Here is a 15,787-nt window from a genome sequence, read left to right as displayed (position 1 = left end):
CTACAAATTAACATGCACCGCAGTGCAACCGCTCACCGGCTAATAGCGCAATTCGCTGCGGAGGTAAAGTGCTAATCAGCGGCAAGAATGGGGCTCTTAGTTTAAAACACCGGATTCACGCCAGCGTTTCGGCACCCAGACTGCAAAGGAGGCATCCTTGACACCACTTTTGCGTCAGAATCTCTGCCACTATCGGTGCCTTGAATTCCGTAAGATGGACTAATATGCTAGGCACATTAGAAAACTAATTCCGCGTGCCAAGCTATCTCTTGCAGATAATGAAGGATTATCTGAAAAGGGCCAGAGGAGGATGGAAATCACTTCAGAAGTAGCCTAGGGCCGGACCTCTGGAGCGCTTCCAACGATAATCTGCTGTGATTTGGTATGCCAGAAAAGTCACGCCCGGTCGGTTATACAGACGACGTTGCCGCACTTATTGCCAGACGTACAGTTGAACCGACGCAAAGTAGACTTGATATATTATTGCGACGGGTAAGCGGGTGCATGACTGCTCATGGTTTCAGCTTTGCGCTGGAAAAACCGCCCGGGTTGCATCTTGTATTACTTCTTCTTGTTATCACTGACGTTCTTCATGCTACCTTGTCCGGAACAGAAATTCAATAGACGATGACATCTTTCCTCAAACACCTCGACTGCACTGATGACATCTTTTGGCTCTCTCACCGGGTCGTGGACCTTGGTCAAATGGCTTTGGATTTGGAAAGAGAGGGAAAAAGAGTTAGACTGAAGATAAAAACCAAAAAAACCGAGGTTCTTAGGCTCACGGATCATCGGGCTGTCCCTATCTGCAAAAATGAGCAGAGCATCGAAGGAGTCGATCAATTTGTATATCTAAATAGCGTGGTCGCCCGCCCGACGCATTAACTGTGCTAGACCCGCTTTCGTTGCCCTGTCTAAAAAATGGAAACGCAGTTATCTCAACACTAAGATCAAGTTGATACTGATCTGGGCTTCTTTCTGGGTTTTTATATGAGAGTAGCACATGGAAAGTGAACTCCACTGTTACTCGAAAGCTCCAAGCTTTCGTCAATACCTGTCTGCATCACATCATCGGAGTACGCTGGCCTGACACTGTCTCAAACGAGTAATTTTGTGTGATAGGAAGACGGAAGTGGCAACGGATAAATCACACATTAAATAAGAGCGATAATTGCATTGCGGGCTATGCCATGCAGTGGAATGCGCTCAACCAAAATGGCTGACGATTGGGTCGTCCCAAGGACACTTGGCGAAGAACTGTAGAGGAAGAATGCGAGCGTCTCGGGAAGTTGTGGGGGGAGCTGAAGGACATTTCAGGTAACCGCGAGCGATGGCGCATAGGTTTGGTTGACACGCCATACCCCACCAATAGGTAGGTAGATATATAACGTTCTCGTCCCTACAGAGGATACTTTCTACGAATCAGCAAAATGGATCCTAGAAGCCTGTTTCAGGTAGGATATCAAAGTTCTACTTGGAGCTTTTATCAGTCAAGTAGGGCCGATTCAGGCGATACGTTGGCTAGCATAGTGTAAGCTATAGGAGCTTACACCAATAATAGAGAACCGCGAATTATTCAATTAGCAATTCACATGAAACGGTTGTTGGAAGTACCTGGTTTTCGAAGAAAGCTGTCCACAAACAAAAGCTGGCCTCTCCAGCTGGACGATTTTCAAAAAATTTGACTACGGGTTAAGCGAACTCCGCCACCTCTCAACCTTGATGAATGTTAGAACATATAGGGTAGCGAATGTAGATTCACATCACTATTTCGCTGTCGTGGTGCTCCGGGCACTAAGTGACAAACTAGAAAACCTGATTTCCGACCATATGGACATATTGGAGCGATGGATTGGGTATTGAAGACGACGAACAAATGCTGCCACCACAAACCAAAGAAGAAATAGTCCATGCAATTCATCGGCTTAGGAATCGTAAGTCGCCAGGAGCCGATGGAATTACAGCAAAACTGGTTAAATATAAAGGTAACCAACTACACCAATATATGCTAAAGGTGTGGAACAGCGAATCAGTCCCGGACGGCTGCCCTGTACATAAAAAGGGGGATTTCACGCAGTGCAGCGATTGTAGAGGTATTACGTTCCTGAGGACCATCTATTAGATATTGACCTTAACCCATGCGCAAGGTCAGATAATCGTGCACCCTTTTTAACCTAGACCTAGAAAAAGTGATCCATGATCGACGTCATTGGAATAGCCTACATGCAGATCGAGCAAACAGCCCCCTAGAAGAGGATAGACGATGAGAATAAAATACGGCTGTTAAGTCTGCTGCGGGCTGGTTACTTAATCACTGCCCGGAAAGTCTGAATGGAGTGATGGCATAGACTAGGAATAGCGATGGCGTAGACTAGGAATATCGAATTGGTGGTCATCGGCGCAAAACCGGGATATCTAAAGCTCCTTATTAAGCCAGGTTTATATCGGGTACCGGTTGCTGTTATTGATGACGATGATCCTTCTGTACCGATCATTCGATTCAGTGTCTGGAGCGTGGAGTTTAGGTGCCCGCATCTCTCAGAGGAATTGGAAGTATGAAACGAAGTCCGCCAATTTGCATCCTTCCATCGATACTTCTTCTGTACGACGTCATCTTTGCTCAAACACCTCAGCTCGATTGTAGATTATGTCATCAAATGGAATCAACTTCTCAAAAAGCTAGAAACTGGTGGCAATGGCGCATAAGTCTGATTTAGCCGTTATTCTTTGGTCTTCAACGGAATAACTTCTAATAAACCTCTGGCATGTATATAAAACTTCGCTTCCTATGGAATCAATCACCTTTAAAACTCCCTGCCAACACAACATCGAGCAGCTATTCGAGGCGAACAGCCAAACTTTTCTGCTTCGTATAAACGGGGAGTGTCTGAAAGCACTGGAAAAAGCAGAATACAAAGAGCGGTTCGGAATCAGAAACGCAAAGGTGAAAGTGTTCCGCTTCGCGGACAACGACCTTGATCCAGTCGACGCCGCCAACGAGTTGTTGGAAGAGATGAAGATCGACAACCCGACGGAGGCTCACGAGCTTCCTACTCACGAGCCTCCTACGCAAACAGAGGGTATTACTTGAATCTGAATCGCTCGAACCATCCAAAGCAAATATTACAATACATTACAATATAGCCTGGACACTTTTTTTGTCCGGACCCAAGTTCCAGCGATCTAGTTGCGGTCCCACTGGAGCAGGCGGGAGCGGAGAACATACATATTTCTTCGGCTTATATGGCTCATGACCGATCAGCTCCCCCAGAAGAACTGCAACATTTTACGTCCACCATACTAGCAGAAAAGAAAGCCTACCTGTTGATAAGCTGCGACGTCAATGCAAGATATATGCTTTGGGGAAGCTCGGAAATGAACGAGTGAGGCGAGTCATTCTTTGATTTTATTATGAATACAAATCTATCAGGGACACTACACAAACCTCCCACTTTCCCAGCTCGGAGAACTGTGACGGTTGGGATTCTTAAGGTGGAGAACTGGCGAGCGTCTGACCAGGGATCCTTCTTAGATCACAGTTGGATACTTTTAAGTCTAGATCTCGCCACATGGGTCTCCGAATCCTTCAGAGACTCCAGGAGGATTTACTGGAGGAAGTTTGGTCACTTTATCAAGAACAAACTCTCCAGTCCGCAAATTGATAAGATTGGTACGACAAATTGGAGTCAAAGGTCGGAACTCTGGAAAAGGCATTCGAAACCGCATTTAAAGTCTCGTACCCTGCTAAATACAGCAAGAAGACACTGGCATCGTGGGGATCTATCCAGCCTCAGGAAGCTGACCAGGGAGATCTTCAACATCTGCTACAGGCACAAACATTGGTAGCCATAAAGGACTACCAGAAGAAGTACAAGTCGGCCATCAAGACTGCGAAGAGGCGGCACTATTGTTGGAACATTGAGGACATCAACGAATCTGCGAGGCACAGTAAGATCCTTTCTAAGGAGCATAGGAACCCATCCTTTCTTGAAAAGTCCGAAGGTACCTAGGCGGTGAAACCCTGGAACTACTGGTTCAAACGCACTTCCTCGTCAGCAAAGATACACACAGTGTATCCGAGTCGAACGGTCTCCCTGGTTTCCCCAGTGTGTCGATGGCTGGGCATGATCCGAGGCCTAAACGTGAAATAGTCATTCTGCTCGGCAGCCAAGCTCCCATTAAGACCAACCTCGATAGTCTGGGCGGCACGCTTACAGTCGCTCTTCTCTGGCTTGCGGTCATAGAAATATAGAGAAGAATAAGCGAGCTGACCGACTGACTAGGCGGTGCTCTTCTCCCTCTGACGGCTATCAAGGGTGGAATCTATTCGCACTACATAGCAGTCATTGACCTAAGATGGCGAAGGGTTACCACCTGTCAAGGAGGATTTGGCCCGCCTATAACAAAACTCGATAGCGAGAACTCTTGTGCCAGATGCATGCAAATGCATACAAGATTACGGTGGTCTGCACGGTGCCCTGGCCTATAAGGGACCATGCCGCTAGAATCGATATACCCTACAATTCGCAATGCCAAAGTTTCGAAGATTAGGGGGAAGCCCTTAGGTACTTCCTCTAGCTTCTAGCAGGGTGTGAAAGCTGCTTTCCTTGGTAAATGCTACGGGCTGGTTCTGATCTGAGCCGCGTGGACTCTGCCTCCTTACTTTTATAACAGCAGTCATAGTCTTAGAAGTTTGAGGCGTATCGCAGCCCCAATTGGACTCCTCGGAACAGCCACAAATACTTACCTACCTACGATGACCTTCAGGTTTGATTCTTTGTTGTCCTTCTTTCTTGGGTGTTTTTTTTCAGCTAAGCTTAGCATTGGGTATCATACCGAAATATTTAACCTCACTCGCCTGTGGCAGGTCTTGTCCGTTTATGATGACTTTAGCAGCATTCTCTTTTTTGTTTCTGATGTTAATGTAGGTTGATTTGGATTAATTTTATTTTACTTTTCTTGGTCCATTTTACAATGTGGCCAATAAATGTTTGTATGATAACTTTATTTCTGTTTCATCAGTAGTTTTACCCGTGATAGGGGTAACAGTGTCATCCGCAAATGTCGCTATTTTGGCTTCACCACAGCAAGGTACATCATTGGTATACAAAAAAAACACACCCAAGACATTTCTTTACGATACACCAGCCGTTCCGCTTCTTCGTATTTCACTTTGAATACAAACGCCTGGGCTATAATGCTTTCCACGGGGACCGAATTGGTAAGCTGATGTTAGGTTTCAATCCACAATGGTTTTCTCGATCACTTAAGGAGAAGTATTTCAAATAGCTCGGCTGTAGGAAGTAACGATATTGGTCCATACGATTCGACTCTAGTTGAGTCTTTTCTTATGGAGGTCATCCCGTATGAAGGCTGTTTTTTTTCGCCTTTTTTAGAAATTTTTTGTGAAGAACTGGATAAATATACAAATACAAATTTTCCACCATAGATTTATTAATATCTTGAGCGTGCATAGTAATTTTTCCAGGCGGATCGCATAGTTGTTTATTGAAACACAGAGCAACTTATACATCTATCTTCAAAAAAGGTGTTTTTCTGCTGGCACGCTAGGAGGATCTTAAAGAAAAAAAAATTAAACGGCATTTTAATGTATAGACTTAACTACAGTCCGCAAGCTAGGATTATTAAAAAAATATTAAAAGCAAAATTTTTGGTGCCGTGTTAAATTTTTTTTTTTGTGAACGACTTCTTCAATGAATAAAAAAAACAACTACTGAATGAATCGCAATTATCCTAGTTTGCGGACCGTACAAATATGTTCTGAATAAGTCGTGAAAATTTCAAAGAATTTCGTTGGATAGATTTTGGGCTATGGTTCTGCCGATTTTCAACATGCAGTTTCGAGAAAAACGCATTTAAAAAGTAGAATGAGATTTTTAGCCAAAAAACCTTAACTGATTATGACTCTGCTACACCTAATCCACAAACCTTAGGTTTCTTGAAGAAATACATGTACAGCCTTAGCTTCAATTCTTGTCCTTTTAGCGAAGTCATTGGAACGTCATCCGGAGCGATAAATACGAAATTTATTACGGCGATCTATATAAATCTGACATCACTTATCACGTGTTTAACACTATAATTTCCTAACGACTACGAATATCAAAAAATCAATTTACCCATATATTCTACACCATATCTAGATACAATTGATACCAAAAAAAAATCGATTCCGCGGATCCGACACACGGGATCTTAATTCAGGGACCATTATAACTTCGGACACTTTCCGTTGCCGAGGAACGTATTTTACTCTGAAAGCTGCATTGATTAATTGTAACAATTTAATTAGAACATTTACTGGCAATTCTTTCAGTATTTGTGTAATAAGTTCATAGTCAGCAGCGTTATTAGGAGCCACATTTGTTTTAATTTATGTCCTCTTCATCTGTGCGAAATCCGTTCCTATTACTTGTTTTTTGCAACTTTAGACGTAAGCCTAAACATATGCAAATAAGGCCTTTCATTCAGTTGCTTTTCTATAAATATGTTTGATTGGGCTTTTGGTTTAGATCAATTTATATTTGTTTGGAATTATATCAAATACGTTAAAAATATAACCCGAATAATTTAGTGATTATGAATAGATAAAATTTGGAAATTAGGCCAGGGCAGGAGCGGCAACCCTTATCAACATGGAGATTTCTTTATCGGTGCTTAAAAAATTGTTCGGCATCCATGAAGCTGAACGAATGCATAGGAACAACGCCAGCATCTGATTGTCAAAAGACGTCAGCGTGACAGCCGACAATCGTAAATACCAAGTGGACGACACTTTTGAGGATTTGATGGAGTGGCTTTTGTTTCCGTCTTACGAGCCGAGTGTTTACATGCTGCGCACTTAGTGATGGAGTCCGACTTGACGGATATTTACGGTACGACGACCTCAAAGTGTCTCGTCATCTCTAATCCGCTGCACTTTTCAGGTTTCGGCGACTTCCCCAAGTACTTGGAGGATGATGTGTTCGACGACAAAATCGATGACATGCTCACCGCCGATATCGACATGGAAATATTTGATAAACTCAGCGGTTTCCACAGTACAAGCTCGGCGGCGAGGTCGCCGCCCATCTTGCAGTCTATATCGAGTCCGACAATAAACCCAGACGATTTTCTGAATGACGTGGACGGCGAAGATGTTCTGACTACATCCAGCGACCGCTCAAGCCCGTCCCTTTCGAACAGCCCGTCGTCGCCCTCGTCTTCTTTCTCTCTAGATAACATAAAGCACGAATCTAGCTCGGACGAATCGGTAAATACAGAAGGAGGCCGCGTTTTTCAGAGCTATGTCCCACCGACAGTCGCTGCGCCCACACCAATATTCCAACAACAAAACGGCGCGATCCGGATATTGCAAGGCACGCTTATACCCGTGTCAACTATCAAAATTGAAGCACCCTCCGCCACGGTCAAGTCTGTTCAACCTCTTGTTCTTGCCACGAGCAATGGTTGCCCCCGGGTCGGTCGGAATAAAGTGGTCCTGCCGAAGCTAGACGCGGCGAGTTGTCATAAAAGCGTACACAAGACAAGCCAGCAGCCACTTATCGAGCCGGTTGACGAGAAGGCTCTGAAGAAACAGCTCCGGATGATCAAAAACCGTGAGTCGGCGTCAATTTCCCGCACGAAGAAACGGCAATACGTGATGTCGCTGGAGACGCAGGTGAAAAGCCTTCTAGTGGAGAACAGTGTCCTGAAGAATGTAAGTACGCTACCAATCAAACACATTGCGATTTCCCTAGAAAGTCAATTCGTCCTGAAAACTGCGTTATTCCTACTCCTCCAGGAAAACAACAACTTAAAGGCGCAAATCAGCAACATGCTGGCAACCTGCCAATGTCGAGTGGCGCAGTACAGCTACATTACGAAGACCATTTCGCCGCAGAGCCGTAAAAATGCTGCAATCTTACTGGCCATGATATTTATGGTCTCAATGAGCGTTGGAAATTTCAATTCGCTGCTTTCTCGAAACGCTTTTCCCCAGGAAGCTCCACTTTCACAACATTCAAATGACAAAGTTGGAAGGAGTTTGCTCTGGACCGATGAAAGTATTCCTTCTAGCACGGACAGCTCCCTAAGAAATATCACAAGGACCGTGAGATGCCTTTCAGCGTTGAATCAAACCGAGAACAGTCGCATTGAGACTGATCTGCGCAATTGGATCGGAATCAACGAGGAACTGAACACGACGTATAGTTCCGACGACATGACCAACTTCATGTCAGGTTTTCATGGCATATTTAACCCTAATTTTAAGAGCCTTTATAGAGCACATAAGAACTACTTTAAGAGGAAGAATCCGCATTTAAACCAGGACTGGCTGCAGTCCAAGAAGCGACGTTTTAACGGTCAACAGGCGCAGCGCGCCCAGCGGCTGAAGAATCAAATGCAACTCTTCTACCCATCGCGGAGGAATCGAAGCTTCTCCAAACTGTTTGAAGAGATCGGTCGCCGGAACGATACTTTCTACGTGCTGTCGTTCAACAACGACCACCTCCTGCTCTCTGCCGCCAACCACAACAAAACTGCACGACCCAAGATGTCCTTCGTCTTGCCGGCGGACGATTCTTTCCAGAACGACAAAGTCACATTGATGCAGATCGACTGCGAGGTTCTGAATACGTCGATCATCGAACTGAAGAAGGAATTTATCCCGCAACATCTCCGAACCCCGTCTGGTGCTGGTACTGGTGCCAATGCTCAAAGGAATAGTACGCGGACGTTCAATGTTCCCAACAAATACGACATTTTCGAAATGGCGAATCGGTCAACCCGACGTGAGGCTAAGGAGAAGGACGATTATAATAAGATTTACAAACCGTATTTTATAGATAAACCGAATTTCGCCAAGGAAGCTGGCGGTGATTATAGTGAAGTATTTCTAACGTAGACGCTGACGAATTTCGTTGATTACAAATCGTTAATCGGCATTTTGCAATATTATTAATTTAACAATAAAGTTTACACGAATATTAGTTATTCCTTTGTTTTTGCTTCAGTTAGCAGCAGGTTTGCGGTATGAAATTTATCTTCATCATCATCATCAACAGTGCAACAACCGGTATCCGGTCTAGGCCTGCCTTAATAAGGAACTCAAGACATCCTGATTTTGCGCCGAAGTCCACCAATTTAATATCCCTAAAAGCCGTCTGGCGTCCTGACCTACGCCATCGCTCCATCTTGAAATTTCTCTTATTTGCCATAAATAAGAATTTTGAATGGTTTTTTGTAGCGCCTCATATCCGGATTCTAACCCTTTCTCTTACCTCCACCAATGTTTTTTTCATTGCGGGCATAAACACATATCGGTTGTGGGGGGGGGCTGGTTCGAATCAAGGGCAGTGAAAGTGGCAACAAGTGTTCTGGGTCTCCTGGCCTTCAGAGGCAATCCGAAGAATCCCAATTCAAATCGATACAAGTGGTTGTCTGTAAAAGCTTCCGTGCCTTGTGAGGAACTGCTTGAGGTAGTAATTACTTTCTATACCTTCCATTGATCCATTTCAGTTTTAGATAGTATTTCACACGCAAGCACATTTACTACGAACAAATCTAATATAATAGAGAAAGAGGCAGTGGACCTCAGACCCACGTCATAGTATAAAACTTGAAAGTTTGTCTATGGAAAGCCCCCACGAGTATAGGAGCAATTGAGTACTACAGAGTTTGAATCGTAGTGGGTTCGGCAAAGCGAGTAAAATTACTACTTAATCACGTAATAGTATAAAGGCTGATTTTTTAAGGCTTTATGTAAAGCAAAATCTGTTTGCTGTCACACATTGAGACACAATTCACAGCCAATTTGGAGAAAGGTGGGAACTGTGGACGCTCACGCATATCGTGCGTTACATAATTCTACGTCGAATTTAAGGGGGAGTCCCTATACATGTAAAAGGGGGTGGTAAGTATTTTTTTCATCAAATCAAGCCGTGTTGGGTATCCAATGAAAGGTCTCCGTTAGTACTTTCCAAAGCCGATCTTAGTTGTGACGTTTGTTGTAAAGGTCGGGAGTGCGGCCAAGCAGCTAGCCGATACTTTATCCGAATATAGGGCTGGTGTAACAGCGTTACAGGAGATGCGTTGGACAGAGACCGGTTTCCTGCAGAAGAGCCGCTACACCATATATTATAGCGGCCATCCAGTAAACCATGTGCTCGGAGTAGGTTTCTTAGTCAGCCAAAAAATGAAACCTGCTGCTGTCGGCTTTGAAAACATAAGCTATGCACTCTGCACTTGCGAGGCAAATTTACAAATATAAGCCTTATTAACGTTCACGCTCCTACAGACGAGACTGCAAAGTCGAAGAAGGATACCTTCTGCGAGGCAGTAGAACGAACCCTCGAAGGCTGTCCCAGATATGATATCAAAATCATACTTGGGGATTTTAACAGCCAAGTAGCGACGGAGCCCGTATTCAGGGAATACGTTACATCAAAATACAAATGATAACAGACTGCGGATTATTCAATTCAGAGTGTCGCACGAAATGGTTATTGGAAGTACCTGGTTTGCGCAGAAAGCGATCCACAAACATACATGGGCCTCTCCAGACGGGACCACTTTCAACCAAATTGACCACGTGTTGATTGATCACCGTCACCTCTCAGCCTTGATGAATATCAGAACACATAGGGGGGCCAATATAGACTCGGATCACTATCTCGTTGACATGGTGCTCTGAGATCGAATAACAACACCGCCCAGAATCCCCTCAGGTGAGAGTTAACACTGAAGCCATTCACAACACAGCCCTCCGCAAGACTTATAAGAGAGAAATGGATGGCGCAATAACCGCAGTTAACAAAGATTCCGGAAATGATCTTCACAATCCCCTGAAGAACGTTATCATAAATACGACCACAAACATACTTGGCCCCAGTGGCAAAAAGAGTCGGAACGGCTAGTTTGACGATGAAAATAAGCTAGCAATGGAACGTAAGAATGCTGCATTCTCAAAGGACGCGGGCACGCGCGGAGACTTATCACGAACTCTAGCGAGCGGAGAAGCGACTTCATAGACGGAAAAAGGAAGCCTAGGGAAACCAACAAATCTGTGAACTCGAAGAGTACAGGGAGCAACCGCACCAAGTGCGGAAGTTTTACCAACAAGTCAACAGGATGAGGCCTTACACACCTCGATGTTCATCCTGCCGAGGCAAAGAGGGGAATCTGATTTTCGACAGAATGGGCATATTGGAGCGATGGGTTGAGTACTTTGATGAGCTATTGAACAACCAGAACATCGGCGAGATTTCCGAACCGCCAACTGAAGACGACGGAAAAATACTGCCACCACCAAGGTTAGAAGAAACAGTCCGTGCAATTCGTCGGATTAAAAATCATAAGTCGCCAGGAACCGATGGAATTACAGCCGAATTAGTTAAATATGGAGGCGACCAATTACACCAAGTGATTCATCAATTTGTGCTGAAGGTGTGGGGCAGCGAATCAATGCCTGACGATTGCCAAAGAGCCATTATCTGTCTCATACTTAACAAGTCGAGAAACCGGAAGCTGGACGCTTCAGGTACGAAAGGTTTTGTGGATTTCTTAGTACGTAGTATATTATGTGAGAGTATCCATTTTCGGGTGATGTAGACATTCATAGTCTTCAATTTTCAAAGAAGCAACAATTTCGACGTATTATAACTTTGTTAGTAATAGTGCGATTTGGTAAGATCACCCTCTACATTATAGCCTACATCCCTGCAAAATTTCATGGTGCTAGGATGAACATAAGGGGGGTTTTACAATGAATTACTAGAAATTATAGTAATATACTATATATATTTCGGAGTCCAGACACCATATAGTGGCAGCCTCCTGATTTTTTCAGATTTTTCGGTTGGGTAGTTTCTGAGAATGTCCCCCTTAAAGAGATGATCACTTTTAACCCCCCACACTCCCCACCTTTCCAACAAATGTCAAAACTAAGACCGGCTTTGAAAAGTACTAACCTTTAATTTGATACCTGACTGTATTTGATGAAAAAAAATTTTACACTCCTCTTTTCCATGTATGGGGCCCCCATTAAATTCGACGTAACAGGATGTAACTCACTGTATGCGTGCGCGTTCACAGTTCCCACCTTTCTAGCAAATTTGGTGTCAATCACTATAACCATCTCCGAGAAAAATGGTGTGACGGACGGACAGACATACACACAGACAGACAGACAGACGGACAAACAAACAGACAGACAGTAAACCGATTTTAATAAGGTTTTGTGTTTAGGGGAGGAAGGGAGATATCACACAGTGTAGCAATTATAGAGGTATCACGTTAGCCGGTAGCCCCATACGCTCAAAACATCATTGGCCTATACCAAAGGAGCCTCACTCCATGCAAATCAGCAACAGATCAGATTTTCTCTCTGCGGCAAGCGATGGAAAAACTGTTGGAATGTGGGCATCAGTTGCAACACCTTTTCATCGACTTTAAAGCCGTCTATGATAGCATAGCCAGGGTAAACCTGTACACTGCCATGAGAGAATTCGGTATCCCGACCAAAATGATAAGACTGACTAAGCTGACCCTAACCAATGTGCGAGGTTAGATAAAAGCAGACCCTTCGACATCAACAACAGTCTAAGACAAGAGGATGCCCTATCATGCGTCCTCTTTAACCTGGCCCTCGAGAAAGTGACCCGTGATGCTTATGTAAATGCCATAGGTACGATCCTCTTAAGTCCACCTAACTACTGGCCTATGCTGACGATATCCACATCATGGGAAGAACGACCCAAGACGTACAAACTGTCTTCATCCAGATCGAGCAGGCGATGATTGGCCCGAGAACTTGGGCTGCACATCAATGAAAGCACAAAGTATATGGTAGCAAGGTCAGCACCGAAAACCAACCAACCAACAACATCGAACCGTACTGGTCAAACGGGAAGAATGAAAATAGGAAACTACAACTTTGAAACTGTTGATAATTTCTTTTATCTAGGGTCGAAAATCACAACTGATAACAACCACAACGATGAAATCTGCGCACGGTTGTTGGCAGCCAACAGAGCCTTTTTCAGCTTACAAAAACTGTTCCACTCGAAATGGTTCACCATAGGGTCAAAGCTCTTACTGTACAAGACCTCCAGTCCTCCTGTATTCCTCGGAGACTTGGGTTCTTGGGTTCTACCGGGCCTGTTACTGCGCAATATTATCTATGTGTTTTGAGGCAGTTGTTGCATAGTATTCGTTGCATTTGGCCAGAGCAACGCGTTTGTTGCACAATAATGCAGGATGGTACTCATCAACGTGATACGTCTATATTTGCTGCACTGCGTAATGGTAGATAATACTCCGTTGCCAGTTGTCAAGCATTGATTCGCTGTCCCACACCTTGAACACTTTGTGTGGTAGGTCGCCTCCATATTTAATCAATTGGGCTGTAATTCCATTGGCTTCTGGCGACTTATGATTTTTAAGCCAATGAATTGCACGGACTGTTTCTTCTATACTTGGTGGCGGCAGTTTTTGTCCGTCATCTACAGTTGGCGGTACTTCCAATTCCCCGATATTCTGGTTGTTCAATAGTTCATCAAAGTACTCAGCACATCGCTCCAATATGCTCATTTTGCGGGAAATCAGATTTTCCTCTTTGTCTCGGTAGAATGATCATCGAGGTTTGCAAGGCTTCATCCTGCAGACTTGTTGATAAAACCTCCGCGCCTGATGCGGTTGCTCCCTGTACTTTCCTAGTTCACAGACCTGTTGGTTCTCCGTTGCTTACTTTTTCCTTCTGTGAAGTCGCTTCTCCGCTCGCCGCGGTTCGTGATAAGTCTCTGCGCGTGCCCGCATCCTTTGCGAATGCAACATTACTCGGTATGCAGCATTCTTCCGTTCCGTTACTAGCTTACATTAATCGTCAAACCAGCCGTTCTGATTTTTCTTGCGGCCGCGGCCAAGTATGTTTGTGGCCGTATTTATGATAACGTTTTTCGATGATTGTGAAGATAATTTGTTGATGCTCCATCTCCATCTCCAATTTCTCCTTATAGGTGTATATCTTCTGACATTCATCAAGGCTGAGAGGTGGTGGAGTGTGATCAACACATAGTTAATTTGGTTGAAAGGGATCCCGTCTGGAGAGGCCCACGTGTGTCTCTGGACCGCTTTCCGCGCAAATCAGGTACTTCCAACAGCCATTTCATGCGATACTGTTGACTGACGCAGTCCGTTATCATTGGTGTCCTTGTAAGCTATGGGAGCCAACGTATCGCCTGAATAGGGGCTCCGTCCCTACTGGACTGCTGAAATCTCTCCATTTTTATATCATACTTGGGACAGGCTTCGAGGATTCGTTCTACTGCCTCGTAGAAAGTATTCTTCTCCGACTCTGCAGTCTCCTCTGTAGGGGCGTGAACGTTTATGAGGCTTATATTTCTAAATTTGCCTCGCAAGCGCAGAGCGCTTATGTTTTCAAAGCCGATAATAGCAGGTTTCATTTTTTTGGCTGACTAAGAAACCTATTCCGGGCACATGGTTTACTGGATAGCCACTATAATTATATTGTGTAGCGACTCTTCTCCAGGAAACCGGTCCCTCCCCAATGCATCTCCTGCAACACTGTTACATCAGCCCTATATTGGGACAGGGTATCGGCCAGATGTTTGGTAGCTCCATCTATGTACACGTTCCATGAGAAAATGCGCAAAACCTTACTCCGTTCTCGTTGCCATATTCGTGGTTGTGTGATTAATCTAGTCCGAGGCTCCTTTTGTGGCTTCGTAACAAGTTGTTTTCCGTGTAGCCTCGACAGTCCTACCCGACCCCTAACCTGAAAGACCAGTTGGTACAATTTGCCCCGTTTAGACGCTCTTTGTATATTTTACATATAAAATGCGTAAAATTTTACATATAAAATGCACGAAAAGCTTGATATAATAATAATCGTTGGCGCAACAATCCATATTGGATCAGGGTCTTGAAGTGTGTTAGAGCACTTCATTCAAGACCGTAACGGTACACTAGGAGGCAATGTGGTCAGCATTGCGCTCGCCCGAGATTATTACCCTGATTTGACTCAGGTACTCATTCACAGCTGAGTCGACTGGTATCCGACGTCAAATCTCGGTACAAATTCCACTGTCACCAGTGAGATTTGAACCGCGACCTTCCGTACGACAGCCTTGTGCTCTAACCACTCAGCTATCCGGACACAAGCCTGATATATTTGCACAAAAGAATGCTAAATAATATTCATAATACATGAATACATGGAAATACCTATCAACATACGGAAATATCCGAACTATGATAGTAATAGCTGCGCGGCGCTTATATATTTCTTCTTCGAGTAAACGAGACAAACAAGAGTCACTATATATTATTATATTCAGCTGAAATACCTTCGTAAACCATTACTTACCCAATATATCTTTCATATATAAACTTATCTGGAGCTACAGCATAATATTTCTTATAAATGTGTGCTTGGGTAGGCGGGTACTCAGTTGATGAACAACGTAGATTTTTTGTATGGTAACACAAGGGTCTAGTCAATTTCTAGGTGCTGGTAGTATACTATTAGTAAGTTTATTCGAGCAGATATCGGAATGGGAAATATTGTGGCCTAGATTTTATATAAGCGTACTACTTTGGTTTGTTTTCAGAGTTGTGAGTTGGTTAGTTTCTGAAAATGTGTCCTTTCTCACTTTAAGTGTCCACATTTTGGCTCTTACTCGCGCATTTTGAAACTTAGATCAAAACCAATATTTCATTTGATACCCCACATGACTACATTGGATGAAAAAATGGCTACATCGAC

At 44.0% G+C, this 15,787-nt stretch overlaps 1 protein-coding gene across 1 annotated transcript; it reads left to right on the top strand.

The window, feature by feature from the left end:
- Positions 1–6,738: 6,738 nt before the first annotated feature.
- LOC119646151 (cyclic AMP-dependent transcription factor ATF-6 alpha) lies at positions 6,739–8,999 on the top strand. The gene is made up of 3 exons (XM_038046520.1): positions 6,739–6,896; positions 6,948–7,720; positions 7,805–8,999. The coding sequence occupies exons 1-3, from the start codon at positions 6,869–6,871 to the stop codon at positions 8,906–8,908; spliced, it is 1,905 nt and encodes a 634-aa protein (XP_037902448.1). The 5' UTR covers positions 6,739–6,868; the 3' UTR covers positions 8,909–8,999.
- Positions 9,000–15,787: the final 6,788 nt, after the last annotated feature.

This window comes from Hermetia illucens, chromosome 1 (genome assembly GCF_905115235.1).
Source record: "Hermetia illucens chromosome 1, iHerIll2.2.curated.20191125, whole genome shotgun sequence".
In the NCBI taxonomy this organism is placed as follows: domain Eukaryota; kingdom Metazoa; phylum Arthropoda; class Insecta; order Diptera; family Stratiomyidae; genus Hermetia; species Hermetia illucens.
This window is presented reverse-complemented; position numbering and strand designations above follow the sequence as displayed.